Here is a 21,832-nt window from a genome sequence, read left to right on the forward strand (position 1 = left end):
GCTTTCGGGAGGACATGCTTGGCTTAAAGGACTTCAACCAGGCCCTTAGGAAGGATAAGCCAATTAAGTAAATTAAAATTGCAGTATAAAAGATTTGGAGATCTTGATTATAAAAGGTTAATATTCTGCTGTGAATTATGGTGAAGAGTGAAGAGTTATGCCTAACTGACATTTATGTTCATAATTCAGTGGATGTTTTGTGAAAGAAACCGATGACTGAAATATATTAATATTAAAAAATATGGGACAGTATATGTTTATTAAACTGCAGCGCAGGTGCTGGACTGTACATACCTGAACCCCTGGTTTAACTGTAATGTCCATGATTTGACCACTGGTTGTAAAACTGGTTGTAAAAGTGGCATAATTCACGAAAATGCTGTACTACAGGGCTATTGAACTATATTCTTAATGAGGCCAGGTTTGAAAATGGGTTTTTTCAAGGGGGTTCAGAAATGTTCTACATTTGATTACTCTTACTAACACCAGAATACAAAATGGTGCAAACACAGTTATATGCTTATAATGCATTGTTATTACAATTTCCCTGCCCTGTAATCCCAAATGAAGTGCATTTAACTGATTGAAGAAAAACAAACCTCGGCTATGAACTCCTCAATAAGCATTTTTGCCATGTATTGGCTTCCTTGAGGCTGCAGTCGCAGAGAAAAGCAACTTTCTCCTTGCTAAGGTCACATACTGAGTTGTGCGCATTAGGCCTACCATTATTTAACTACACCATTAAAAGTAGATCATTATGCTCAGCCGACATGTTTTAGTAGACAAAGAATCTAACTATGTGAAAGTCAAGACAACGTAATCAATAAGTTGCTTAATATCATAAGTGAGTCCATGGCGTATTTTTTACTGAATTTTGCCCATAGCATGCCTTGGTGAATCAGGCAATGTAGTGATCTCATCTGCAGTGAGTGTCGCAAAGTGGGCTGACCGGTGTAATACCCTGTCCAGAGTAACATCTGTGACAAGCATGTTAACTCACTCCAAATCCTGTCCATTCTCACAAAAAAACTAAGTCATAATCTGACCAGTTGTGTCCTTCTAACAAAATTAAGGAACTATCAGGTAATGAATGTTACTGGAATTAATTAATTTAAGATCACTCTTTTTGGAATATTTTCCCCACAAGTTGAAGTTATGTATTTCAGGGAAAATGTAGAGAGCCTGTTAAGATAAATTATGTTTTGATATGTTAACAAGATTACAATCCATCTTAACTCCTTTTTACATTTATTTAATCTCCCCAGAGAGCATTGATCTCGTTAAGAGCATGAAAGTTGGAAATACCTCTCAGCGGTTTCTTTTAACACCTGCTGCATGAGGTTACTTAAAATGGAGCTGCTTTCAATTGCAGCACACATGCCGACACAAATGCCCTAAGGGCATAATCACACAGATGAAACTTCTTTATGGTCTCTATGGTGACTACAGACTTTATTCAGCCAGTCAACACAAAAAGAGATTTACACATTTCTGCTGAATTAGAATTTATGTTACAACAAGGTGTGATATCATAAAAAGACTCACTTGGTCAGCATTGTATTTGATAGCAATTGACATGTAATAATATTACATTATTGTAAAAAAAAAAAGAATCTGGTTAACAATCTACATTAAGATTAGTTAAAAAATATATGTGGCACATCATGCAATAAATGTAAGCTAAAAACAACACTGTCTATCTACTACTCCCCTGAAATAACATTACAAAACACCTGTACATATATACACACATACATCTCAGTAATTGTACATCTGTAAAAATGGTAAGGAATCTATACAGTATACTTTTGGGCTGTGGTAGTTCAGCAGATCAGATCACATCTTGGTACTTCGTCCCCCAGCTGGTGTCTCCTCATCCTGTGTTCTCTCTCTCCATGTCAGACCTGGCCCTTCTCCCGCTTTCTGCTCCTCCTTTTCTTCCCCTTGGACCGTCACCACCACTTCCTGTTTAGTGATTGTGTCATATGAGTTGCCGTGGACACCCTCCTCCTGGCCCAAGGGTTCAGCGGGGTTAGGGGTAGTGGCTACGGCGTTGAAGGCAATGAAGCCAATCAGGATGATCACGAGAGACACCATGTACAGACATGAGAACTAGACAGACACACCCACACACACACACACACACACACACACATCAGATATGAGTAGATATTCAGTTACACATTAACACACAACCGTTATCTACACACTGAAGTGGGTCACACTGACCGAGGATGTTTTGTATAGACACAATCAATCAACCAATCTATCTGTGCTTCCAATCAGTGATTAACTCATCTCTGTATCTGTTTCGAAACACAAATGAATTCAAATGGGTCACCACTTTTCTTTCTCTTTCATCTGCAGTGCGTGTATGCTATGTGGTGTGGGTTGTATGTGCGTGTATGCTATGTGGTGTGGGTTGTATGTGCGTGTATGCTATGTGGTGTGGGTTGTATGTGCGTGTATGCTATGTGGTGTGGGTTGTATGTGCGTGTATGCTATGTGGTGTGGGTTGTATGTGCGTGTGTGTATATGTTAAGGTGTACTAACCTTGTACTGAAAGAGAAACAGACCACAGAAGAGGCTGAGGAGGTCTGCTGTGAGCAGGGAGAGGTTGACAGCCGTAGCACTGGTCTTCTTTACCACTATGGGCATACAGCTGTACAGGGTGTACATGCACAGGCCATAGGCAGCAAACAGCATGGCTAGGGACAGAATGTGCACATGATATAACATGGCAGACTATACCCACAACGCATTGTTGTTACTTGATAGTATTCCATTTTTTATTGAGGTGTCTTATTACAACTCAAATGTTTTCATCCTGTCTTTATGTCTTGATCTCTTTCCTGCCACAAAGTTACCACATCTACAGAACACATTAAAGACATCTTTAATGTCTGTGTGTGGGGAGGACTAAATTAATTTCTTGGTCTAAGAAACTAGTGGTTAACGCCACTGAATGCATTACTTCATACCAAACATTCGACTCACTTTCCTTCTTTACACTGTCCTAAAGTATCTCTTGAAGAAAAAAAACTTTTGAAAAATATTATAAAATAATAATAATGAGTAAATACCGATACTCCAGTCCCACTGGATGTTAGCCACATTTGTATGCTCCAGTATCCCCCTGTGACAAAACAGCAGACCCTTCAAATATTATACTTTCATTTCCAACTTTCGTCTTAAATACACACATATGAGCACACACATACCAACACACTAAGACAGAAACTCACTGATACTTACAGCTGTATGCCACTGATGAGTGTCACATACCAACACACTAAGACAGAAACTCACTGATACTTACAGCTGTATGCCACTGATGAGTGTCACATACCAACACACTTAGACAGAAACTCACTGATACTTACAGCTGTATGCCACTGATGAGTGTGCCAAACAGGCCGACCATGCCTAGGAACTCCACTCGGCTGAGGTGCTTCACTGTGTACTCCTGACACACATTGGACACAGCATATAGACTGGCACTAAGCAGGACCAAGCCATCACCCAGCAAGATGTCTGAGGCTAGGAGATGAGAGACAGGAGGTTGATGAGACAGGGAAGAGATGAGAGAGGGAGGAGATATGAGGAATAGAAGAGAGAAGGAGATGAGACAGAGGGATAGGAGAGCAGGAAAATGGGGAGGAAGGTACATGGATAGGACAGGGCAGCAGGATAGGAGTTGTGTAATGTTATCAAGTTACTATTGGTTAATTATAATGTGCATTTAAGTAATAAAGTTGGACCTTACTGGATCCCTGATCCCGTCCGGCCAGTAGGTCTGCCCCCACCATGGCACCTACCCCCAGCAAACAGATGACAACAGAAATGTAGTGGATTGGTCTATAGCATGTCTTCAGGAACCACCAGGACAGTACCATCACCACAGGGATCACAAAACAGTCCAGCATCTGAAAGACAGACAGCACAGCCGTCACACACGTGGGAATAACACAGAACTCAGCATACACACACACACACACACACTTGCACCAATGTGATATCAAACCCTCACACACGTTTTGACAATTGTCCAGGAGGAGACAAAGATCTATGGGAGTAGCTACAGCAAACGTATCAATATGTATGTGAAATGAAACAAAACGCATAGATGTGTGAAGGATTGAAGCATACAGATAACCATGGCCTCTACACAGGGATGATGATGAACGATACAGGGATGATTAATATGGCCTCTGCATAGGGATGATTAGTATGGCCTCTGCACAGGGATGATGATCGATGATAGAGGGAGGATTTGTAAGGCCCCTGAACAGGGATGATTATGAACGATACAGGGATGATTAATATGGCCTCTGAACAGGGATGATTATGAATGATTCAGGGATGATTAGTATGGCCCCTGAACAGGTGTGGTTAAGGTTCAAAGATTGCTGTTAGGGGTAACGTAAGGTATTACAGTTAGATTGAATTAAAGTAGGACTAAAGATCTGGTTACAGCTTTTAGTGAAACTAAAATGCATTCTCGTGGATGCAATCTCACAACCTCTGGAGTCCACAATCCCCATCCCCAAAATCAAACCCTAACTCTATCAAAGGCAATAGTACTCACCCCTTCCTACTTGTATCCCTGTATCGTTCACTAGTTTTCAAGTAATTTGCTAACCGGGACAAATTGTCCTTTATCTATCAAAAATAGACTCCACACACACACAACCTCACACACACTCTCCTAGATCTGACCTGTATGCTGGTAAGAGTAGTGTACTGGTAAGCTTTAACAACTGTGTAGTTCGCCTCAACATCCACCAAGCCCAGTAGGAGATATTTCCACCACTTCCTCTTTAAAATCTGAAACATATTGCCATCCCCTACAATACGTTAGAAGAGGGAAGTCTGGTGATTATTAGAGTGTAAAAAAAAACATTGGATATATTTGATAAATGTACTATTCTCAAAAGGAGCATGCTGATCAAGAAGTGTGTGAGAATGTAACACAGAAAGAGCAGCATGGTTGTCTGTTTGTATATATTAATGTGTGCGGTTTTGCATGCGTGTGTGTGCCTGTGTGTGTTTACCTGTTCTGAATAACAGAGCGGTTGTGTACGTGAGACAGAGCAGAGTGTAGCCCATGAAACTCTGGAGCATGGGAGCGTCCACGTGGTAGTCTGAAGCCAGGTACTGGGATGTCACTGCTGTACCGCAGATGAGGGAGGCCAAAAACTGACCCATGGCTACAGTCTTCGCAAGCTCCCTGTAAGGTCAAAAGAGAAGTCAATGGGAAACGTAGCAACTGTTGGAGGAAAGTCAATGTTCATATTTGTGCTCCTTTGTTGGTAAAACCCTGGTGGCCCTAAAAGTCTTAATTAGGGTTTCAACACTATATCACTCATTTAAGAATCTGGTAACCAGGGACATACACACCTTGGGTCAGTCTACCTGTGGACATCCGTCAATTCTTTAACACTTAATAACCATTATGTGACAATGTTTTCTGAATCACAGCACATTCCCTATGTAAAGCCTTTGTAAGGGTGACACACAAGATTACATTTCTAACAGACTCACCATGTAAAAATGTCTTTAGGGTTGAAATTCCAAATCTTCCGTACAATAAGGCTTCTTCTATCATCTTTTTCCCTGGGGTCTGTAGCAATAATGTCCCCTGGGTCCTTATCAGACATGTTGTCACAGTGTATTGCTTGAGTCTACTGAGGTTTTTAAGTCTTTACTGTGTTGCTTAGACTGAATGATTAACAGCGGTCTTTAATCAAAGTGCAAAGATCCCTGAGTGCTCTCACATGACAGCGTGAAGTGTTATAGCAGTGATGAAAGTGTCTGTGCTTGTTACAAGGGTGTCTGAGTAAAGGGTGTGTTTGTTTCAGGGGTGATCTGTATTTTCTTTATTTTAGATGATTACTTTAATGAAAAATAGGGAGGAAAGTGACAAATGATTGATGGAACGAATGGAAGGAAGTAAAGAAAGACACAAAAATTACAAAAGAGTGTGGAAGGAATGCCATGTGAATTTAAAATTGGCCATTAGTCTATTCATTTCCTCTGCTGTTCGCTTGTGTCCAAGACACAAAGTTACTGCAGCCGACATACCACCTGTAACTGAACTCAGTGGTTCAAATGCAGTGAAAAGCTGACCCAGTCCAGGCTTTTATTTCCTAACACCAGAAAGATCTTAGCTAATGTGTGCATTTAGTTGCCAAAGAGGAAAGATCAGCAAATAAATAGCTGCTAAATGTAAACTCTAAATAATAATTTAACTGATGGTGAGCCCTTTTTTACTGTTGATGCCATTACCTAATGCCCACATATCATAGACTCGCGAGATTGCGCGAGGGGCATAAGTTGAAGGAAACATGGCGACGTCTAATTTGTTAAAGGTAAGAGCCTCTTTTTATCCGGAGATAAAGACATCTTTATGCGCAGCGATGCCCATATTCTGTATGTACATCACTTAATGAATGAGTTCATAACGAACCCTATCACGGACACTGTTTGTCATGGATTATGTTGCACTAAAGACAACAGAAATGTATCTCTTGATAGTTAGTTAGTTAGTTAGCTAGCTTGCTAGCTAGGTCTGCTAAGACAAGCTAGCTAGCTTGTCATGATCTCTGGCTAACGTGCATTAGAGTTGTTCACGGTAATTATTAAAAGCCATACAAATGTATGGTTATAACAGTTGTCTACCCACACACAGCTGTTTGAGAATATGTTGCAGACCTGTCTAGATGGTGAAAAAAAAAAAAAAATGAATTGGCAAGGAAGCTAACATAAGCTCAGTTTGACAGCTCTCAGAATAGGCCTAACGTTAACGTGGCTGTGTTGTTGATAACGTTAGCGTAGCTAGTTTACTTACCTACTACTGTAGTTAACCGTAGCTGTACAGTTTTGGGATTGCTAGATTGTTCAGGAATAGCTACAGCTATCATTATGCTGTTGACAGGGTCAGTGTATGACAGATCCTTTACTAAATTGTGTTTATCTTGAGATTTTAATCTCTAGTTGTGTTTGGGTGTAGTGTGCTTGTGTGTGCACTTTGACATGCTAACTAGTGTTTAGGTACTGGAGTTGTCTCTAGGCAGTTTGACTGTAGTTCATGTGTATACTGGGTTGTGTTTACTAGACATGAAACAACAAACGAAGACTTGCACATTCAACCTTGTCCAAAATAAAACACTTTGCCCCCCCGCCCCCCACTGCAACACTTCCCTCCCCCCACCCTGAGTATTAACAGTTTAATCTGTCACCAGAATAAAGGCTCCTTGCAATTTGAGGACAAGTGGGACCTGATGAGGCCCATCGTTCTCAAGCTGTTGAGACAGGAGTCTGTAACCAAGCAGCAGTGGTTTGACCTCTTCTCGTAAGACACATTCCGCATCACACCATTCTTTAGACAAACTCTGCATCGCATCAGCCTTTAGACAAACTCTGCATCGCATCAGCCTTTAGACAAACTCTGCATCGCATCAGCCTTTAGACAAACTCTGCATCGCATCAGCCTTTAGACAAACTCTGCATCGCATCAGCCTTTAGACAAACTCTGCATCGCATCAGCCTTTAGACAAACTCTGCATCGCATCAGCCTTTAGACAAACTCTGCATCGCATCAGCCTTTAGACAAACTCTGCATCGCATCAGCCTTTAGACAAACTCTGCATCACACGATTCTTTAGACAAACTCTGCATCGCATCAGCCTTTAGACACACTCCGCATCGCATCCCACCAGTCTTTAGACACACTCCGCATCGCATCACACCAGTCTTTAGAGACACTCCCATCACACCAGTCTTTAGACACACTCCGCATCCCATCAGTCTTTAGACACACTCCGCATCCCATCAGTCTTTAGACACACTCCGCATCCCATCAGTCTTTAGACACACTCCGCATCCCATCAGTCTTTAGACACACTCCGCATCCCATCAGTCTTTAGACACACTCCGCATCCCATCAGTCTTTAGACACACTCCGCATCCCATCAGTCTTTAGACACACTCCGCATCCCATCAGTCTTTAGACACACTCCGCATCCCATCAGTCTTTAGACACAATCCGCATCCAATCAGTCTTTAGACACACTCCGCATCCCATCAGTCTTTAGACACACTCCGCATCCCATCAGTCTTTAGACACACTCCGCATCCCATCAGTCTTTAGACACACTCCGCATCCCATCAGTCTTTAGACACACTCCGCATCCCATCAGTCTTTAGACACACTCCGCATCCCATCAGTCTTTAGACACACTCCGCATCCCATCAGTCTTTAGACACACTCCGCATCCCATCAGTCTTTAGACACACTCCGCATCCCATCAGTCTTTAGACACACTCCGCATCCCATCAGTCTTTAGACACACTCCGCATCCCATCAGTCTTTAGACACACTCTGCGTCACATTACACCAGTCTTTAGACATTTACTCTCTCTCTCTCTTTCTCTCATACAAACATATAGCCATCTGATTGTTATTGTGTGTTGCAGAGACGTCCATGCTGTGTGTCTGTGGGATGATAAGGGCCCAGCTAAGATCCACCAGGCCCTTAAAGAAGACATCTTAGACTTCATCAAGCAAGCTCAGAATGTAAGTGGGACTAAGATCTGCAGTTAGGGTAGGGGGGTTCGGTAGAATGTAAGTGGAACTGAGAGCTGCAGTTAGGGTAGGGGGGCTCGGTAGAATGTAAGTGGGACTGAGAGCTGCAGTTAGGGTAGGGGGGCTCGGTAGAATGTAAGTGGGACTGAGAGCTGCAGTTAGGGTAGGGGGGCTCGGTAGAATGTAAGTGGGACTGAGAGCTGCAGTTAGGGTAGGGGGGCTCGGTAGAATGTAAGTGGAACTGAGAGCTGCAGTTAGGGTAGGGGGGCTCGGTAGAATGTAAGTGGAACTGAGAGCTGCAGTTAGGGTAGGGGGGCTCGGTAGAATGTAAGTGGAACTGAGAGCTGCAGTTAGGGTAGGGGGGCTCGGTAGAATGTAAGTGGGACTGAGAGCTGCAGTTAGGGTAGGGGGGCTCGGTAGAATGTAAGTGGAACTGAGAGCTACAGTTAGGGTAGGGGGGTTCAGTAGAATGTAAGTGGGACTGAGAGCTGCAGTTAGGGTAGGGGGGCTCGGTAGAATGTAAGTGGAACTGAGAGCTGCAGTTCGGGTAGGAGGGTTCGATAAAAGATTCATTGACATTGGTGGCTCTGTACTTAACACATCAATCCCGCACATCGATCAGTCTTAACGCTATGTGACACATCTCTGACCTCTAACCTCTGGCCCGTGTTTCCATGGCAGCGTGTGTTGAGTCACCAGGACGACACGGCGTTACTGAAGGCCTACATCGTGGAGTGGAGGAAGTTCTTCACACAGTGTGACATCCTGCCCAAACCGTTCTGTCAGCTGGAGATCACACTGATGGGGAAGCAGGGAAGCAACAAGAAGTCTAACGTTGAGGACAGCATTGTACGCAAGGTGAGCAAGAGGATGAGACCAGGGTGGAAGGGAGAGGAGGAGAGGGTGAAGCCCGGCAGCAACACTGCCTAATGCAGAGGAGAGCGTTTTGTGCCGGGGACGTTCTTAGTTTGGTGTATGTATCAACCCGTCACTCTCTTGCTTTCTGTCTGCTGTTCTCTCTACTCCCTCATTCTTTTCATCTCTCCCTCTATCCACCCCTTCCTTTCTTTCTGCCATTCCTTCTCCACCCCCGGTTTAGTTAATGTTGGACACGTGGAACGAGTCGATCTTCTCTAATATAAAGAGCCGTCTACAGGATAGTGCTATGAAACTGGTACACGCTGAGAGGCTGGGGGAGGCCTTTGACTCCCAGCTGGTTATTGGAGTACGAGAATCATACGGTAGGACGATGACACAAACAAAGGTTTGGCTAGATTGCAATTGACTCATTTCTGTTTAGCTTAAAACTTAAATGGTCACAGGGAATTTGAGGGAGAGTGTGTTAGAACGATCATATGTTGTTTGCACAATCTTTAATGCACTCCCTGAAATTCACAAAAAGCAGTTAAGTCTTCTCTAACCAATCATAGTGTTGGAGCAGGTTTATAATTTACTTCTGCATTTGGTCATTTGTTCTGGTTTTGGTTTATTGCCTTGCTAGTTGTAGTCAGTTAAACCTGCCCATATTGGCACCTGTTGTGTGCTTTAGAGACAGGATTTGGAGACCGTATGGGAATACATTTTTGAACCACTTATTGCTCCCTTTTCTTTGTGAAGGACTCACATTCAACAGAGTAGCTAATGTCCACAGATTAGATATGGGTGAGTTTTTGTGAACTTTGGTGTGCGTGTTTGTGTGTATGCCTGCGCAGTGAACCTGTGCTCCAACCCTGAAGATAAGCTACAGATCTACAGAGATAACTTTGAGAAGGCCTACCTAGATTCGACTGAGAGGTTCTACAGAACACACGCCCCATCATACCTACAGCAGAATGGAGTTCAGAACTACATGAAATATGTAAGGACAGCTGTGTGTGTGTCTCGCCTTCGCATTTAACATAACCACACAAAATGTGTGTGTGTTTGTCAAGTGTTTTGTGGTTGTGACAGTGTCAGTGGGTTGGTATTTATTCACCGTCTGTCTGTCTGTCTGTCTGTCTGTCTGTCTGTCTGTGTGTGTGCGCCTGTCTGTCTGTGTGTGTGCGCCTGTCTGTCTGTGTGTGTGCGCCTGTCTGTCTGTGTGTGTGCGCCTGTCTGTGTGTGTGTGCGCGCCTGTCTGTGTGTGTGTGCGCGCCTGTCTGTCTGTGTGTGTGCGCCTGTCTGTCTGTGTGTGTGCGCCTGTCTGTCTGTGTGTGTGTGTCTGTGTCTGTGTGCGCGCATCACGCCTGTCTGTGTGTCTTGCAGGCAGACACAAAGTTAAGAGAAGAGGAGAAAAGAGCAGTTCGATACCTGGAGACTCGTCGTGAATGTAACTCTGTTCAAGCCGTGAGTACTCTGTTGACTAGTTTAAATCGCCCCAGTTAACAGACCATGATGATGTCTTCATGTTGTCACTGTTAATCTCTGTCTTTCCTCTCCAGCTGATGGAATGTTGTGTGAATGCTTTGGTGACGTCCTTTAAAGAAACCATCCTGGCAGAATGTCCAGGAATGATCAAACGAAATGAGACTGACAGTAAGTAAGACATTAAATTACAACCGTACATACCAACTTTGGGACCACTTGTGGAAGACACAATGTTTTTTGGGGTATGAAATGAACTCTGTGGGGCTTCAGGTTGGTGCTGCAGTCTAAGGTACTGCGAGTAGTGCTTTGGTGTCCACCACAATCAAGGTTTAAGCCTTAATTGCAACTTTCCAATGTGTGAAATCAGCCGTTTCTTTGTTAATTATTTTACAGTGTATAAACAAAGGTAGGCCCGGGTAAAAACAGCTCCGTAGCGAAGGAAGGAGGCCTTTTTTATTTGGCAGCCAGTAGGTACACAGTTTGTCTTGACACAACTGTTAGACCATGGCTGTTTCTGCTCCTGAGCTGTGCTGGCTATCTTTGCCATGACATTGCTTACCATTGTGGTATTGAAGATCTGTTTCCTACTATGTGCTTACTGGTGGGTGTAATGTTCATGTCCCCCTCCTGCAGAGCTCCATCTGATGTTTTCCCTGATGGACAAGGTTCCCAGTGGGATTGAGCCCATGCTGAAGGACCTGGAGGATCACATCATGAATGCTGGGCTGGCTGATATGGTGGCTGCTGCAGAGACCATCACTTCTGTATGTACACATACACTCTGCCTCTCAAAATCTGAAACATTGTCTATGTATGTGTGTGGAAGAACTACTATAGAAATGTCACATATTTTGTTTAATTGGTGGCAAGTCATGAGTATTTGAGGACTTGCCTCTCCACACTTCTTGAAATAGCTTTTTTAGGTTTTGGGTTAGGGTTATAATGGTGGTTTTGGGTTAAGGTTAGAAGTTACAAAAGATATCTACAGTGGATATAAAAAGTCTACACACCCCTTTTAAAATGCCAGGTTCTTGTGATGTAAAAGAATGAGACAAAGATAAACCATGTCAGAACTCTTTTCACCTTTAATGTGACCTATAACGTAAACAATTCAATTGAAAAACACTGAAGTCTTTGAGGGGGGAAATAAAAAAATAACCTGGTATCATAAATGTACACACCCTTAAACTAATACTTTGTTGAAGCACCTTTTGATTTTATTACAACACTCAGTCTTTTTGGGTAGGAGTCTATTAGCATGGCACATCTTGACGTGGCAATATTTGCCCACTCTTCTTTGCAAAAGCGCTCCAAATCTGTTAGATTGCGAGGACATCTCCTGTGCACAGCCCTCTTCAGATCACCCTACAGATGTTCAATTGGATTTAGGTCTGGGCTCTGGCTGGGCCATTCCAAAATGTTAATCTTCTTCTGGTGAAGCCATGCTTTTGTGGATTTGGATGTGTGCTTTGGGTCGTTGTCGTGCTGAAAGGTGAACTTCCTCTTCATCTTCATCTTTCTAGCGAACGCCTGAAGGTTTTGTGCCCAAATTGCCTGGTATTTGGAACTGATCATAATTCCCTCCACCCTGACTAATGCCCCAGTTCCAGCTAAAGAAAAACAGCCCCAAAGCATGATGCTGCCACCACCATGCTTCACTGTGGGTGTGGTGTTCTTTGGGTGATGTGCAGTGTTGTTTTACCTTTTGGAATTATGGCCAAAAAGTTCAACCTTGGTTTAATCAGACCATAACACATTTTCCCACGTGCTTTTGGGAGACTTGATGTTTGTTTTTTGCAAACTTCAGCCGGGCTTGGATGTTTATCTTTGTAAGAAAAGGCTTCCGTCTTGCCACCCTACCCCATAGCCCATTCATATGAAGAATATGGGAGATTGTCACATGTAGCACACAGCCAGTACTTGCCAGAAATTCCTGCGGTTCCTTTAATGTTGCTGTAGGCCTTTTTAAAGCCTCCCTGACCAGTTTTCATCTCGTCTTTTCATCGATTTTGGAGGGAGGTCCAGTTCTTGGTAATGTCTCTGTTGTGCCATATTTTCTCCACTTGATGATGACTGTCTTGACTGTGTTCCATGGCATGCTTTGGAAATTATTTTCTACCCTTCTCCTGACTGAAATCGTTCAACAATGAGATCCCTCTGATGCTTTGGCAGCTCACTGCGGACCATGGCTTTTGCTCTGAGATGCAACTAAGAAAATGTCAGGAAAATCCTACTAGAACAGCTGAACTTTATTTGTGATTTAATCAGAGACACTTTAAATGATGGCTGGTGTGTAATTACTTCTATTTAACATGAGTTTGAATGTGATTGGTTAATTCTGAACACAGCCACATCTCCAGTTATAAGAGGGTGTGCACACTTATGCAACCAGGTTATTGTAAGGTTTTTATTTTTCGGTTTGGTTTTCAATTGAATTGTTCACATTATAGGTCACATTAAAAGTGGAAAAAGTTCTGACATGATTTATCTTTGTCTCATTCTTTTACATCACAAAAACCAGGCATTTTAACAAGGGTGTGTAGACTTTTTATATGCTCTGTAACTGTTGATGGACATTAGTTGTGATCCCAAAATATCATCACAAGTGTAGTAAAGTGTGTGTGTCTCGGTGTGTGTGTCTCGGTAGGACTCTGAGAAGTACGTGGAACAGCTGCTGACATTGTTTAACCGCTTTAGTAAACTGGTGAAGGAAGCGTTTCAGGATGACCCTCGATTCCTCACTGCCAGAGACAAGGTACACAGACAATTAGACTGGTGATGAACGGAGGCTGTTTGTTTGCTGATCACTGTTAATTTTTTTTAGGACAGTCCGATTTGTAGTTTGACAGTTGTTTCTCTCCAGGCCTACAAAGCTGTAGTGAACGATGCCACAATATTTAAACTGGAGCTGCCACTCAAACAGAAAGGGTGAGCCTGGCTTCATAACCCATGCCCTGGTTTTGTGTCAGTATGATCGCGTTCTGTGTCAATGTGTATCATTTATCTGTGTGAGAATCTGGGCTGTAGTTGTCATGTTCATCTGTCTCTACAGGGTAGGTCTGAAGACCCAGCCAGAGTCTAAGTGTCCAGAGCTGCTAGCTAACTACTGTGACATGCTGCTGAGGAAAACCACCCTCAGCAAGAAGCTCACCTCAGAGGAGATAGAAGTCAAACTCAAAGAAGTGGTGAGTACTTTGTCTGTCTTACCTGGTACTGCAGGCAGCTGAGCCCCGACACTCCTCACTTGTACTAAACGGCTTAGTGACAGCCCTAACTGTTGTCAAAGAAGGGTGTGGAATTGCAAAATGGAATGCGGCTGTATGGTTCTATCCTGTCCAACCTCTCTGTCTCTCTCCAGCTGCTGGTGTTGAAGTATGTTCAGAATAAGGATGTCTTTATGAGGTACCATAAAGCCCATCTTACCCGAAGACTCATCCTGGACATCTCAGCTGACAGTGAGATAGAGGAGAACATGGTGGAGTGGCTCAGGGTGAGAAAATGCATACATTCTCCATCTCCTTCGCTCTCTCTTTCTCTCCCTGTCCCTCCCCCTTTTGATGTGGTGTTTCTCTGTGTGTAGGAGGTCGGGATGCCTGCAGATTATGTGAATAAGTTGGCCAGAATGTTTCAAGACATCAAAGTGTCAGATGATCTCAACCAGGTGTTCAAGGAAATGCACAAACACAACAAGCTGGCTTTACCAGGTAACAGAAACACAACAACCTGGCTTTACCAGGTAACTGAAACACAACAAGCTGGCTTTCGCTGGTATCACACAAACACAACAAGCGGGCTTTACCAGGTATCACACAAACACAACAAGCTAGATTTACCAGGTATCACACAAACACAACACGCTCACTTTACCAGGTAGCACAAACACAACAGGCTCACTTTACCAGGTAGCACAAACACTTTCCTGACTACTCATACTGAAATCATCCATTGTTCTTTTGACATATTCCGATGGGACACCCGTACCAATGCAGGGGTTCAGGTTTAAATGAGGGGTGTTCCAGCTCTGGTCCAACTCATGTTTGGATGATGCTTCGATGTTTTGGGGTTTTTAAGTTCCATACCAAGGCAGGATACACTGGGGCTGGTCTAATATAGTAATAAACTGTCTGTAGCTGACAGTGTGAACATAAAGATCCTGAATGCTGGGGCATGGTCGAGGAGCAGTGAGAAGGTGTTTGTGTCCCTGCCCACTGAGCTGGAGGACCTCATCCCCGAGGTAGAAGACTTCTACAAGAGGAACCACAGTGGCAGGAAGCTTCACTGGCACCACCTAATGTCCAACGGCATTGTGAGTGGAACACACATCGTATCATTTAGCAGACACTCATCTCCCATGTAACCTAGTGTCCATACATTTCCATGTTCATCTGCAGTGCCCCCACCCAATACAGGTCACACAGTACTGGTCACACATTCAGTGGAAACGCACACAAAAATTTCTTAAGGCACACTGATCTCACTTTTCTTCTCTTTGTGTGTGTGTTTGTCTGTGTGTGTAGATTACCTTCAAGAACGAAATGGGTCATTATGATCTGGAGGTTACGACCTTTCAGCTGGCCGTCCTGTTCGCCTGGAACCAACGGCCACGGGAAAGAATTAGCTTCGATAACCTTAAACTGGCCACTGAGCTGCCTGATGCTGAGCTACGACGCACACTTTGGGTATCACACACACACAAACTCTATGTACAACACACACACACTAGGTATGATACACACACAAACTCTGAGTATAAGAAATATGGGTAGAACGGATCCTTTTACAGAGAATTTACTGAGAATGGATTGTTGACTTCTCCTGCCTTGTCTTTCTGTCTGCTATCTGGTTGTAGTCCCTGGTAGCGTTCCCTAAGCTGAAGAGGCAGGTGTTGTCCTACGAGCCTTCTGTATCCTCCCCTAAGGACTTCACAGACAGTACCCTATTCTACGTCAACCAGGACTTCTCTCTCATGTATGTTGGCTTAGAGTCCACAACACTGCTCCAACCCCCTGAAACACATAAAGCCTTGGGCAACTTTGGGTTGGACACAAATTCTTCAAAAGGTTTTTCCAAGAACTTCCCCACAGGGATTTTTGGGAAACATTTAATGTGTTGGTAAACCTTTTTATAGTGGTATCAAGGTACTGCTGCAATTTGTGGTATATGTCCAATATACCACGTGTTTAAGAACAGACCGTAGCCATGGCACATAATACAAACTCAGAATTGTCTTTTTGCTTAAATCTAGTATCCTTGTTTCTTAGTAAAAATTCCAAGGTCCAGAAACGAGGCAAGATTAATTTGATTGGTCGACTGCAGCTAACCACAGAGCGAATGAGAGAAGAGGAGAACGAGGGCATTGTCCAGCTGAGAATATTACGAACCCAGGTGGGTGTAGATAGTTAACGTTATTTAATTATTAAGAAAAGGGGTGGATGGAGAGTTAGTTATTTAAATATTAACAACCCGGTTGGGTGGAGGTTAATGTTAATCATGCTTAATGTTCCACAGTTTAAATATTACCAGTGGTAGACTGAATGTGGGTTATATCTCAACCAACCACCACACAACTGTTTGATCTGACTGTTTCTACTAACTCCCTTTCTCTGCCCTGTCACCCCTCTCCAGGAGGCCATCATCCAGATCATGAAGATGAGGAAGAGGATCAGTAACGCACAGCTGCAGACAGAGCTGGTTGAGATCCTCAAGAACATGTTTCTGCCCCAGAAAAAGATGATCAAGGAACAGATCGAGTGGCTTATCGAGCACAAATACATCAAACGGGACGAGACAGACATCAACACCTTTATCTACATGGCATAGAACCCTGCTGTTTGGAACCACCTACCTACTACTTTACCCACCAGGGCTCTGACAGCTGCAGGGGAATGAAGAGACCCAGGAAGAGAATGGTTGTTTCAGAACAAGATGATGTCTATGTCGGGTGGGTGGTTTTTCCAGTTGGTTGATTTGATGTAGTCTTCAGACTGGGGCGCCCCCCAGGGGTCAGGGAGAGATGAACAGGAGGGATGTGGGACTGACTGACTGCCAGTCTGTTTCACAGTAGTGACATTATGAAATCAAATGAATTGTCCCTGCCTTACCCTCCTCCAGCAGTCCACACATAAATGACAGACTGACGGGGGAACTTATGGACTAGTAGTCTATCATTATGGGGTGGACGTGGAGAGCACGCTGTCACGGAAAGGATGTATTTTGCCAAATGTACTGTGTGTGTGTGTATCTGTGTGTGTGTGTGTCTGCACTTCGACAGCTTGCTGCTCTGTGGAAGTCTTGCAATCATCTAAGATCCCGTGGCATGTTTGTTTGAGTTCGGCCCTCCCCTCCAGAACCCCCCCCCCCCCCCCAGCCACTGCCACGCTTCTCATGGCTCCTCACGTACCAGCCAGTCGCTGAATGAGAACAGACAGATGGGAACTTGCACTTTTCTCTGTTTTCTACCATGTTCATTTGGTCTGCATGGCTTTATATATATATATATATACTTTCTCTATTTCAACACTCATCTCTTTTTGTGAACGTGTGTGTGTGTGTGTGTTGTGTGTATTTTTTTTGCTGTACAGCGCTATCCAATCAAAAGTCACATCTCTAAAGATATTAGAATCTCCTCTACCACCCCTCACAGCCAGTGGATGCCAGCTGTATTGTGGTCTGACTATGAGGGGAGGTCATCAATGTTTATTACCCAGGTGGCCTCCCAAAGAGCCCCTATTCCTTCTGTACTGCTTTACTTTTGACCAGGGCCTCGTTTCCCACAGCCTTCTCAGTAATTAGATCACAATCACCATATTGACTTCACTAAGACCTTTCCCAGAACCTTTGTTAGTAATGTGGCTCTGAAAGATCATTGCACATAATTAATCAGACCGCTCGTTAGCGGGGGGTTAAATCAGCCTTTCTGATTTGGAAAACCAATAAAGAACAAAGTTCTTTGACAAAGTTGCCAAAGGATTTTCAGTTGTTATAAACAAATTAAGAATAGAAGTATGCTTTGGATAAAATCTGAAATTATTGGATTAACAGAAATCGGCAAGCCTACGATTTTACACCTGACCTAAAAATTAAATAAGGCTGTTTCATGTTTAATCTAAATTATATTTGGCGACTCCTATTTTTGGTGATTTGAATACATTTGTATCAATGTGACATTGTGCCGTATTTGATATTTAGCATCTACCAAAGCATAATGTGCTGCCTCAAATAGCCTATTTAAAGCTATAATTGTTAATATCTATATAGGGGTTGTGCCATTAGTCTTGTGGATGGATTCTAATTATAATTGAAGATTTCAGTGTAGAAAATTCTATTTGCGCCTGTCCATTTTGGAACCTCATCCAATAGCTCATAAAAAATGTATGACTTTAGCTAGTAAATAACTTAATATCTGGAACAGTCATCATTGTAACACGTTACGTAAACTCTGGGAAACAAGGCCGTCAGAAGTAGTTTATATTCCCTATATAATGGTTAGGGTGTCCCAGTAACATCCCTGCAATGCAATCCATTTACTGGAGCACTTCCTGCAGTGAGAGGTCATGTTGCCAAAGCAACTGCACTGCAGTGTTGATTTTATTAATGTATTTGACCCACCAACCTTTCCAGAACACTGTATTGCAGCATGGTAAGAGTGTGGAGAATGGAGTGCGGCTGGAAGATGCAGAAAAGTGTTTGTTGTTCTAATTGCACTGGGAACCCCATGTTTTTAATGTGGCTCGCCATAGGAGAGACTGGAGGGGGAGGCGTTTATACCTAGCACCTATGCGAGGGTGTGGCTGTGTGGAGTTGAATTGACTTGTTTATTTATTTCCTATTTATATCAGAATGTGGTTTGTTTGTATTAGTTTGTTTGCCATGCAAGTGTTTGATAAGTAGGTCCAGTCTAGGGGGTCACTAGGTGTACATAGCCACTGATGATTATTGATTTGATTTTGATTAGCGTCTCCCCATGAAATGAATGAGCTGCCAGGTTTACTCTTGTCATAGGGAGTGTTCCAAATGGCATCTCTGGTTAATGTAGTGCACTGGGTAGGGAATGAAGTGCCATTTGCTATGTGGTGAAGTTTTGGATTCTCCCACCGATTTGAATCCAACTAGATTGGAATCAGTATTGACACCTCAAGACAATGATTGTCAGATGAAACATTACTTGGGATAAACCATTAGGGGGTTTAAACAAATACACTTACATTTCTTACTTAACTATTTGGAATTTTGACAAATCACTGATGTGATAGTTTAAAATTCTAATTTAGAATTTGTGTAAGAAGCTCTTCACCACCTAGGTTTGAACTTTTTAACATTTACTGTGAATGACTATCATTTTGTTTATAAAGTATGCTAATCATTATTGACAGTTTGAGGTTCTATCGTCCAATGACTGTGCAGCAGGCAGAGAGGTTTTAGTAACATTTTAGTTTTTCATGTCTTCTCTGACATTCATGGTAAAGCACCAGTGCTGATGTCAACTATCAGTCAACAAATCCTGTAATTGTTGCATCATAACCTGGATAAAAAGGCTAAGTACCAAATTATGTGTTTCCTTTTTAGTGCGCTACTTTTCTCCATTGCCCCTTGGGCCCTGTTCTGAACTAATGCAATATTTATGTAATACGGTGCCAAGGTAATGTTCATCACTGACACAGCTATAGTCATGATTTTTAGCCATGTTCAGCAATGTTTTTGAGGTAACACTAACATAGGTCACTTTGAGTAGCAACAAATTAACAGTATTAGTTAATGTTCATCAAACCTTTATAACAAATCATGTATTTTTCCTCTGCACAGGCATTTCAGCTCCGAACAGTTCTTATTGTGGTTATAAGAAACTAGAAAGATATTGTTCTAGTTTCTTTCTAGTAATATATTGTGTGGTTATGATTATGACAGTAATGACTGTGGACAGATGGGCAATCATAAGAGCATCTCTCCCTCCCTCAGCTTCTTCCCTCTCAGTGGTTTATGCATATCTGGAGCCTTGAGTGAAAAACTTGAAAAATTAGGTTTTTATCAATCATAACATTTACAGTTGAATGTGTGCCACTAATTTGAATAAGGATATAAAGCTGTATATTGTTTGAATGGAAGTATTCTGGCTGTCGGGCTCAACTACTTTGCTGTGCAACATTGTTCTTTTTTTAAGTTCTAGCGATTTCCTGTCAAAATAAAAAAAAATGTACTGTAAAGAGTTAGGAGGTCGTCTCCACTGTCCTTTTGATGTTTTCCACAGAGGACTGTGTACTTAGTCATTTCTAAAAGCCTACGCCTCCCTTGCAGTCTTCACATTTTGCGGCATTAGGCTTTTTCCTACAGAATTGCCCCGCTTGGACTTTGTAAAATGATGTTGCAGTACAAAGAGGGACTGAAATGGATTTGTGATCATTTTTATGGATCTACACAATATTCTTTAATGTGAACGTGGTGGGAAAAAAGTATTTCTTTTCTTTTTTTTTTTTTACACAAACATTTTTACAAATGAATAAATAATTAAAAACAAACATAGTTGTTGGATAAGTATTAATCCATATTTTATATAAATCTAAATTAATTTGAGTAAATCTTGGTTTAACAGGTTCATGTTTTACATGGACTGACATAATAGGGATTTACATTATTTTAATGACTTGTCTGTGTGGAGCGGTAGTAGTAGTAGTAGTAGTAGTAGTAATAATAATAATAATAATAATACATTAGACTTATATAGTGCTTTTCTGGGACCCAAAGACATGCCTGCAACCTAGGCGTCATCCTAGACTCCTCAGTTTTGAACAACACACAAAATAGACAATCAAATCCTCATTCTTTCAACTCTGCAATAATGCCAAGCTAGTCTTCCCCTTCCCATACTTGCTGCTGAAACTTTAACACATGCATGCATCTCCTCCCACCTGGACTACTGCAACTCTCTTTCCAGCATCAACTCTTCATCTCTCCATAATCTATAAATGGTTCAAAACTCAGCTGTCGGACTTCTCACCCACACCAAGTCCTGGCAGCACACCACCCCTATCCTCCAAGAACTCCATTGGCTCCTTGTCCCTCAGTGCACTTATTCCAAAATGTGTCTGCTCACATTTAAAGCCCTCCATCAGCTTGCTCCACCCTACCTCTCTGATCTTATTCCCCATTACCAACCCTTTCGGTCCCTCCGCTCTGCTACAGCTGATCACATCATCCCCCTGTCCAAGCTACAGAGTTTTGGAAACAGCTTTTTTTTTTTTTTTTTTTTTTTTTTTAGATCCCCATTTCCTATTTGTAATGGTAACATATCCACCTTACGCGTATGGTGTATCAAGAAGCTGATTAAACATCATGACACAGGTGCACCTTGTGCTCCGGACAATAAATAGTTGCAGTTTGGCGTCATACTAACTTATCAAGGCCACTACCACACTTGAGAAATGCGCTATTAACGGATTCATGTTTGTGTTGTGTGGGCGAGCGGTTTGCTTATGTCAACATTGTGGACAAAATGCTCCATGGTGGCAGTGAGGTCATGGTATGGGCAGGCATTGGTTGTGGATAAAAATGACCATTGCATTTTATCAATGACCCTGTGAAGAAATCCTGAGGCCTGTTCTGCCATTCATCTGCCACCCACACCTCATGTTCTAGCATGATAATAAGCAGCCCCTTGTCATAATGATCTCTACAAAGCTGAACATGCCCCAGTTTAGCCATTGAGCAAATCTGGGATGCTTTGGATAATTGTTTGCAACAGTGTGTTCCGCTAGCTTCCCACAGCCGCTGAAGAGGAGAGGGACAATATTCCTCAGGCCAGTATTCAGTACTTTGTAGAAGTGGCAGTGATCATATCTTTGAGTGTTCTTGGGTATTGCCCTACAAATTTGCACACCTGCATTTGGACATCTCCCATTCTTTCTT

At 42.6% G+C, this 21,832-nt stretch overlaps 2 protein-coding genes across 2 annotated transcripts; one reads left to right on the forward strand and one right to left on the reverse strand.

Annotated features, from left to right (window-relative positions):
- Positions 1-1,453: 1,453 nt before the first annotated feature.
- Positions 1,454-5,697, reverse strand: LOC105010663 (solute carrier family 35 member F2). Its single transcript, XM_010870141.4, has 8 exons — positions 5,545-5,697; positions 5,055-5,230; positions 4,720-4,847; positions 3,767-3,926; positions 3,384-3,540; positions 3,084-3,136; positions 2,554-2,708; positions 1,454-2,112 (listed from the first exon to the last, which is right to left on the reverse strand). The coding sequence occupies exons 1-8, from the start codon at positions 5,658-5,660 to the stop codon at positions 1,837-1,839; spliced, it is 1,221 nt and encodes a 406-aa protein (XP_010868443.1). The 5' UTR covers positions 5,661-5,697; the 3' UTR covers positions 1,454-1,836.
- Positions 5,698-6,288: 591 nt separating this feature from the next.
- On the forward strand, positions 6,289-20,133 carry LOC105010654 (cullin-5). Its single transcript, XM_010870129.4, has 19 exons — positions 6,289-6,371; positions 7,245-7,354; positions 8,479-8,578; positions 9,269-9,445; positions 9,687-9,828; positions 10,300-10,445; positions 10,832-10,912; positions 11,008-11,101; positions 11,567-11,697; positions 13,581-13,688; positions 13,797-13,861; positions 13,986-14,118; positions 14,292-14,423; positions 14,514-14,637; positions 15,064-15,239; positions 15,451-15,612; positions 15,783-15,901; positions 16,195-16,318; positions 16,559-20,133. Exons 1-19 carry the CDS (start codon positions 6,348-6,350, stop codon positions 16,751-16,753), a joined length of 2,343 nt encoding a protein of 780 aa, XP_010868431.1. The 5' UTR covers positions 6,289-6,347; the 3' UTR covers positions 16,754-20,133.
- The last annotated feature ends 1,699 nt before the right edge of the window (positions 20,134-21,832 follow it).

This window comes from Esox lucius, chromosome 1 (genome assembly GCF_011004845.1).
Source record: "Esox lucius isolate fEsoLuc1 chromosome 1, fEsoLuc1.pri, whole genome shotgun sequence".
NCBI classification, from domain to species: domain Eukaryota; kingdom Metazoa; phylum Chordata; class Actinopteri; order Esociformes; family Esocidae; genus Esox; species Esox lucius.

Coding starts and splice junctions, on each gene's coding strand:
- LOC105010663 (XM_010870141.4), bottom strand. CDS start 5,660: ATGTCTGATAAGGACCCAGGGGACATTATTGCTACAGACCCCAGGGAA. Junction 5,231..5,544: donor CCTAAAGACATTTTTACATG/GTGAGTCTGTTA, acceptor TTGACCTTACAG/GGAGCTTGCGAAGACTGTAG. Junction 2,709..3,083: donor CCAGTGGGACTGGAGTATCG/GTATTTACTCAT, acceptor TTCTGTCCCTAG/CCATGCTGTTTGCTGCCTAT.
- LOC105010654 (XM_010870129.4), top strand. CDS start 6,348: ATGGCGACGTCTAATTTGTTAAAG. Junction 13,689..13,796: donor TCCTCACTGCCAGAGACAAG/GTACACAGACAA, acceptor GTTTCTCTCCAG/GCCTACAAAGCTGTAGTGAA. Junction 15,902..16,194: donor AACCAGGACTTCTCTCTCAT/GTATGTTGGCTT, acceptor CTTGTTTCTTAG/TAAAAATTCCAAGGTCCAGA.